This window comes from Toxotes jaculatrix, chromosome 12 (genome assembly GCF_017976425.1).
Source record: "Toxotes jaculatrix isolate fToxJac2 chromosome 12, fToxJac2.pri, whole genome shotgun sequence".
NCBI lineage: Eukaryota > Metazoa > Chordata > Actinopteri > Toxotidae > Toxotes > Toxotes jaculatrix.
The window spans coordinates 26,146,635-26,154,058 of NC_054405.1; the positions used below are offsets into that span (position 1 = coordinate 26,146,635).

Below are 7,424 nucleotides of genomic sequence, written 5' to 3' on the forward strand. Positions count from 1 at the left end.
GTGTGGTTTTAGACATTTTCATTGGTCGCTTCGCTGAGGGTCACGACGGTATTCGAAGTCTTCCGAGTAAAGCCGAGAGATGCGGATCAGCTGACCGTGAGGCTAGGTCGTTCTGTCGTTCGTTGATAAAACGTTTGTCAGTTTAGTGAATCAGGAACCGAATCAGTTTCTGACTGATCCATTAGACCGAACACCGACCGATCGACCGACATGCCGTCGCTTCTGTTCTGCGGGCCGAAGATGGCCGCGTGCGGAATAGTGATCAGCATCTGGGGGGTCATTATGCTGGTAAGAAATACAGATCTCTGGAACAGACTATTTCCTGGAATGATGTTGTTCATCGAGTCAAATGTTCCTCGGGACGTTTTTAGAAATTAAATTAAAACTAAACTTCCGGTGTTTTGTTAAAGTTCATGAGAGAAAATGATGAAACTCAAAGCGTCTGTCGCAGAGTAGTCCCCGAGACTCATCTCCGGTTAATAGACTGAGCCCAAGTAGGCCAAGCTAAGAAAATACCACCGCCTCAACGATTAGTCGATTCATTTATTTAAAAACAATAAAACGCATAAGGCTTTAACTGATCATATGTGGCAGTAAATGTAAAATCTTTGGCTTTTAGACTGTTGGTAAGATAAAACGGCTGTTTGAATAATTCTCTTTCACCTGTGGGAAATAAGAACAGACTTTCACTATTGTATCTCACAGATAAAACGTTTGATCGATCAATTGAGAAAATAATCAGCCCGAATCAACACACTTTAATCAGTGAGCTCGGACACGGGCGCAGGCTTTTCCGACCTGATGGAAGATTTTAAACTTCAGATGGATCATGTGACTTTTTATTTTGGCTTATGTGATGTTTCAGAGAAGGAAGTCAGTTTTTCCACTTCCTCAGTCTTGGCTGTAAAACATCAGAAAAGTGTGAAAAAGTCCAAAACTCAAACGTGGAGTTTCCGGTGATCGTTTCTGAAACTTTGTTGATCCTTAAACATTTCATCGATGCAGCAGCTGCTTCACGATAATCAGAAAATAATCCGACACGTTCTGTTTTTTTATTGAAACGGTGTAGAGTTTATACCCAGCGACTGCCCTGTCTCCACCTACATATCCTGTGGCCTCTGATGTGTCCCTGAGCCTCACGTTGACCCACTCTGTCCTGACCCTGTGTTACTGTGTTTCAGGCGATGCTGGGAATCTTCTTCAGCGCAAAGTCTGCTGTCCTGATTGAGGACGTCCCCTTCACCGAGGAGGACATTCGTAACGAGTGAGTTACTGCAAATGAAAAACACTCAGCTGCTGGCGACCACTGATGTTAGAACTTGAGTGTGTGGGTGAGTACTTCCGGTCAAAACGTCCGGTGATCTAACAGCAAGTGCGGAAGACAGCGACAGCAAGAGACAACAGCGATCGAGTTACATTAACAGAGAGATTATTTTATTTACATAGCAGTAACTATGTAGCTAACATTTAGGTCAGTTGTCCTGAACATGTTTTAGAATCATCAGTTGTTTTTTTTTCAGCGTTTGACGCTTTTTAGTTGAGGTGCATACGAACAAAACAAAAAAACACAGCACTCTGAAAAAAGCACTAACTTTTCTCGACCAGAAGAAACGATTCAATCTGGCGCAGAGAAAGCAAAACCTGACGCCTACTGCTATATAAATAAAATAAAATAATCTCTCTCTTAATGTAACTCGATTGCTGTTGTCTCTCATTCTTGCTGTCTTCTGCTGTCGCTGTTAGATCACCGGAAGTTTTGACCGGAAGTGCTGGCCCACACACTTAAGTTCCAACATCAGCGGTCGCCATATTGTGCGAGGAGCGAATTGAGACTCTGCTTTTTAAGAAGAGGTTAAATGCTGTAACTTTAAAATCCTGTTGTTCGTGTAAAAACATTTAAACCACTAAACAACACGACAAGCACCAGATCACAGAGTGCTGCCAGTTAGCTGTCAACTTGTCCTTTCTTTTTGTGACTGTTTTACTTGCTGCTGTAACATAATTTCCCTCTGAAGGATGAATAAAGCATATCTATCTTAATCTATCACATGTAACCACATGACTGACGCCTGGTCCCAGTCCAGTCCACATAAACCCATGTTCTTCTCTCCTGCAGTAAGAATCCTCCTCAGAACATCTACAGTCTCTACAACCAGGTTGGCATCAACTGCTTCATCGCCGCCGCCATCTACGTAGCGGTGGGCGCCGTCTCGCTCTGCCAGGTCCGACTCAACAAGCGCCAGGAGTACTTGGTCACGTAAAGACTTGTAGCGAGGACGCGAGCCTGACCTCTGACGTCAGCAGCCGGAGGTCATCTTTTGTCCACACAGTTTACATTCTCCACACGACTGGGGTCATGTAGATGATCTGAGGCAGGTGGTCAGGCATCACCTGAGTATTTATTTTCAAGTTCAAATCTTCCATGTGTTTGTTGTTGTTGTTGTTGTTGTTGTTGTTGCATCATTCCTTTGAACAGGTTGTTCATTAAAACAACCAAACGTTGAACCCCCGTGGCTTTAGATCTCCTGTGTGTCAGACTCCTGGTGTCCTGCGTGGATCTGAACCAATCAGCTGATGTTTGGAGGGGACGCCTTGACAGTAAACAGTCCCCTTCATCATTTTCTCATCTTTATTTTAACCCTCCTGATATTTTTTTTAGAAATAAAATGTTCAGTAAAAGAAATGTTGGAGTTAAATGTTCACATGCTGTTTATTACTGAAGCAACTGTGGATCAATGTGAAGAGTGTTTGTGACTAAACAGTGAGGGTGGATGATCCTCAGTAATAAAGTGTGTGCATGTAAAAACATATCGTCTTATTTAGATTTTTTGAAGTGGCTCTTTATTTGAATGAAATTTGGTCTCAAGTCTTTTGTTTAGTGATGTCCGCTGACGCCCGAGGCTCTGACACATGCGCAGAAGCTCATGAAGCAGTTGTATCGAACCCCTATGCCGAAAAAAATCACGTTTTTTATCACATTTTAAGGCCAGACTAAAGTATGACTTTTTTTGGCCGATTTTGACGCCTTACTATACTATGACGTTTTTTTATGACATTCTGAGGTCAAAAAAAATTTGACTTTTTTTGGCCGATTTTGACGCCTTACTATACTATGACGTTTTTTATGACATTTTGAGGTCAAAAAAAAATTTGACTTTTTTTGGCCGAAAAAAACGCCATACTATACTATGACGTTTTTTATGACTTTTTATGACATTTTGAGGTTAAAAAAAAATTTGACTTTTTTCGACCGAAAAAAACGACATACTATACTATGACGTTTTTTATGACTTTTGGAGGTCGAAAAAAATTTTGACTTTTTTCGACCGAAAAAAACGACATACTATACTATGACGTTTTTTGACTTTTTATGACATTTTGAGGTCGAAAAAAATTTTGACTTTTTTTGCCCGAAAAAAACGACATACTATACTATGACGTTTTTTATGACTTTTGGAGGTCGAAAAAATTTTTGACTTTTTTTGCCCGAAAAAAACGCCATAATATACTATGACGTTTTTTATGAGTTTTTATGACATTTTGAGGTCAAAAAAATTTTTGACTTTTTTTGCCCGAAAAAAACGCCATACTATACTATGACGTTTTTTTATGACTTTTGAGGTCAAAAAAATTTTTGACTTTTTTTGCCCGAAAAAAACGCCATACTATACTATGACGTTTTTTATGAATTTTTGAGGTCAAAAAAATTTTTGACTTTTTTTGTCCGATTTTGATGCCTTACTATACTATGATGTTTTTTATGACATTTTGAGGTCGAAAAAAATTTTGACTTTTTTTGTCCGAAAAAAACGGCATACTATACTATGACGTTTTTTATGACTTTTGGAGGTCAAAAAATTTTTTGACTTTTTTTGTCCGAAAAAAACGACATACTATACTATGACGTTTTTTATGACTTTTTATGACATTTTGAGGTCGAAAAAAATTTTGACTTTTTTTGACCGAAAAAAACGACATACTATACTATGACGTTTTTTATGACTTTTGGAGGTCGAAAAAAATTTTGACTTTTTTTGACCGAAAAAAACGACATACTATACTATGACGTTTTTTATGACTTTTTATGACATTTTGAGGTCGAAAAAAATTTTGACTTTTTTTGCCCGAAAAAAACGACATACTATACTATGACGTTTTTTATGGTTTTTTATGACTTTTGGAGGTCGAAAAAAATTTTGACTTTTTTCGAGCGAAAAAAACGACATACTATACTATGACGTTTTTTGACTTTTTATGACATTTTGAGGTCGAAAAAAATTTTGACTTTTTTTGCCCGAAAAAAACGACATACTATACTATGACGTTTTTTATGACTTTTTATGACATTTTGAGGTCAAAAAAAATTTTGACTTTTTTTGCCCGAAAAAAACGACATACTATACTATGACGTTTTTTATGACTTTTTATGACTTTTGGAGGTCGAAAATTTTTTTGACTTTTTTCGACCGAAAAAAACGACATACTATACTATGACGTTTTTTATGACTTTTGGAGGTCGAAAAAAATGTTGACTTTTTTTGCCCGAAAAAAACGACATACTATACTATGACGTTTTTATGACTTTTTATGACATTTTGAGGTCGAAAAAAATTTTGACTTTTTTCGACCGAAAAAAACGACATACTATACTATGACGTTTTTTATGACTTTTGGAGGTCGAAAAAAATGTTGACTTTTTTTGCCCGAAAAAAACGACATACTATACTATGACGTTTTTTATGACTTTTTATGACTTTTGGAGGTCGAAAAAAATGTTGACTTTTTTTGCCCGAAAAAAACGACATACTATACTATGACGTTTTTTATGACTTTTTATGACATTTTGAGGTCGAAAATTTTTTTGACTTTTTTCGACCGAAAAAAACGACATACTATACTATGACGTTTTTTATGACTTTTGGAGGTCGAAAAAAATGTTGACTTTTTTTGCCCGAAAAAAACGACATACTATACTATGACGTTTTTTATGACTTTTTATGACATTTTGAGGTCGAAAAAAATTTTGACTTTTTTTGCCCGAAAAAAACGACATACTATACTATGACGTTTTTTATGACTTTTGGAGGTCGAAAAAAATTTTGACTTTTTTCGACCGAAAAAAACGACATACTATACTATGACGTTTTTTATGACTTTTTATGACATTTTGAGGTCGAAAAAAATTTTGACTTTTTTTGCCCGAAAAAAACGACATACTATACTATGATGTTTTTTATGACTTTTTATGACTTTTGGAGGTCGAAAAATTTTTTGACTTTTTTCGACCGAAAAAAACGACATACTATACTATGACGTTTTTTATGACTTTTGGAGGTCGAAAAATTTTTTGACTTTTTTCGACCGAAAAAAACGACATACTATACCATGACGTTTTTTATGACTTTTGGAGGTCGAAAAAAAATTTTGACTTTTTTTGCCCAAAAAAAACGACATACTATACTATGACGTTTTTTATGACTTTTTATGACTTTTGGAGGTCGAATAAAATTTTGACTTTTTTCGACCGAAAAAAACGACATACTATACTATGACGTTTTTTATGACTTTTTATGACATTTTGAGGTCGAAAAAAATTTTGACTTTTTTCGACCGAAAAAAACGACATACTATACTATGACGTTTTTTATGACTTTTGGAGGTCGAAAAAAATTTTGACTTTTTTCGACCGAAAAAAACGACATACTATACTATGACGTTTTTTATGACTTTTTATGACATTTTGAGGTCGAAAAAATTTTTGACTTTTTTTGCCCGAAAAAAACGACATACTATACTATGACGTTTTTTAAGACTTTTGGAGGTCGAAAAAAATTTTGACTTTTTTTGCCCGAAAAAAACGACATACTATACTATGACGTTTTTTATGACTTTTTATGACTTTTGGAGGTCGAAAAATTTTTTGACTTTTTTCGACCGAAAAAAACGACATACTATACTATGACGTTTTTTATGACTTTTGGAGGTCGAAAAAAATTTTGACTTTTTTTGCCCGAAAAAAACGACATACTATACTATGACGTTTTTTATGACTTTTTATGACATTTTGAGGTCGAAAAAATTTTTGACTTTTTTCGACCGAAAAAAACGACATACTATACTATGACGTTTTTTATGACTTTTTATGACATTTTGAGGTCGAAAAAAATTTTGACTTTTTTTGCCCGAAAAAAACGACATACTATACTATGACGTTTTTTATGACTTTTGGAGGTCGAAAAAAATTTTGACTTTTTTCGACCGAAAAAAACGACATACTATACTATGACGTTTTTTATGACTTTTTATGACATTTTGAGGTCGAAAAAAATTTTGACTTTTTTTGCCCGAAAAAAACGACATACTATACTATGACGTTTTTTATGACTTTTTATGACATTTTGAGGTTGAAAAAAATGTTGACTTTTTTTGCCCGAAAAAAACGACATACTATACTATGACGTTTTTTATGACTTTTGAGGTCAAAAAAATTTTTGACTTTTTTTGCCCGAAAAAAACGCCATACTATACTATGACGTTTTTTATGACTTTTTGAGGTCAAAAAAAATTTTGACTTTTTTTGTCCGATTTTGATGCCTTACTATACTATGATGTTTTTTATGACATTTTGAGGTCAAAAAAATTTTGACTTTTTTTGTCCGAAAAAAACGGCATACTATACTATGACGTTTTTTATGACTTTTGGAGGTCGAAAAATTTTTTGACTTTTTTTGACCGAAAAAAACGACATACTATACTATGACGTTTTTTATGACTTTTTATGACATTTTGAGGTCGAAAAAAATTTTGACTTTTTTTGCCCGAAAAAAACGACATACTATACTATGACGTTTTTTATGACTTTTTATGACTTTTGGAGGTCGAAAAAAATTTTGACTTTTTTCGAGCGAAAAAAACGACATACTATACTATGACGTTTTTTATGACTTTTTATGACATTTTGAGGTCGAAAAAAATTTTGACTTTTTTTGCCCGAAAAAAACGACATACTATACTATGAAGTTTTTTATGACTTTTTATGACATTTTGAGGTCAAAAAAAATTTTGACTTTTTTTGCCCGAAAAAAACGCCATACTATACTATGACGTTTTTTATGACTTTTTATGACATTTGGAGGTCAAAAAAAATTTTGACTTTTTTCGACCGAAAAAAACGACATACTATACTATGACGTTTTTTATGACTTTTGGAGGTCGAAAAAAATTTTGACTTTTTTCGACCGAAAAAAACGACATACTATACTATGACGTTTTTTATGACTTTTTATGACTTTTGGAGGTCGAAAAAAATTTTGACTTTTTTCGAGCGAAAAAAACGACATACTATACTATGACGTTTTTTATGACTTTTTATGACATTTTGAGGTCGAAAAAAATTTTGACTTTTTTTGCCCGAAAAAAACGAC

At 34.5% G+C, this 7,424-nt stretch overlaps 1 protein-coding gene across 1 annotated transcript; it reads left to right on the plus strand.

Moving 5' to 3' along the window:
* The first annotated feature begins 63 nt into the window (after positions 1 to 63).
* On the plus strand, positions 64 to 2,803 carry rnasekb (ribonuclease, RNase K b). Its single transcript, XM_041050745.1, has 3 exons — positions 64 to 288; positions 1,182 to 1,264; positions 2,117 to 2,803. The coding sequence occupies exons 1-3, from the start codon at positions 211 to 213 to the stop codon at positions 2,259 to 2,261; spliced, it is 306 nt and encodes a 101-aa protein (XP_040906679.1). The 5' UTR covers positions 64 to 210; the 3' UTR covers positions 2,262 to 2,803.
* The last annotated feature ends 4,621 nt before the right edge of the window (positions 2,804 to 7,424 follow it).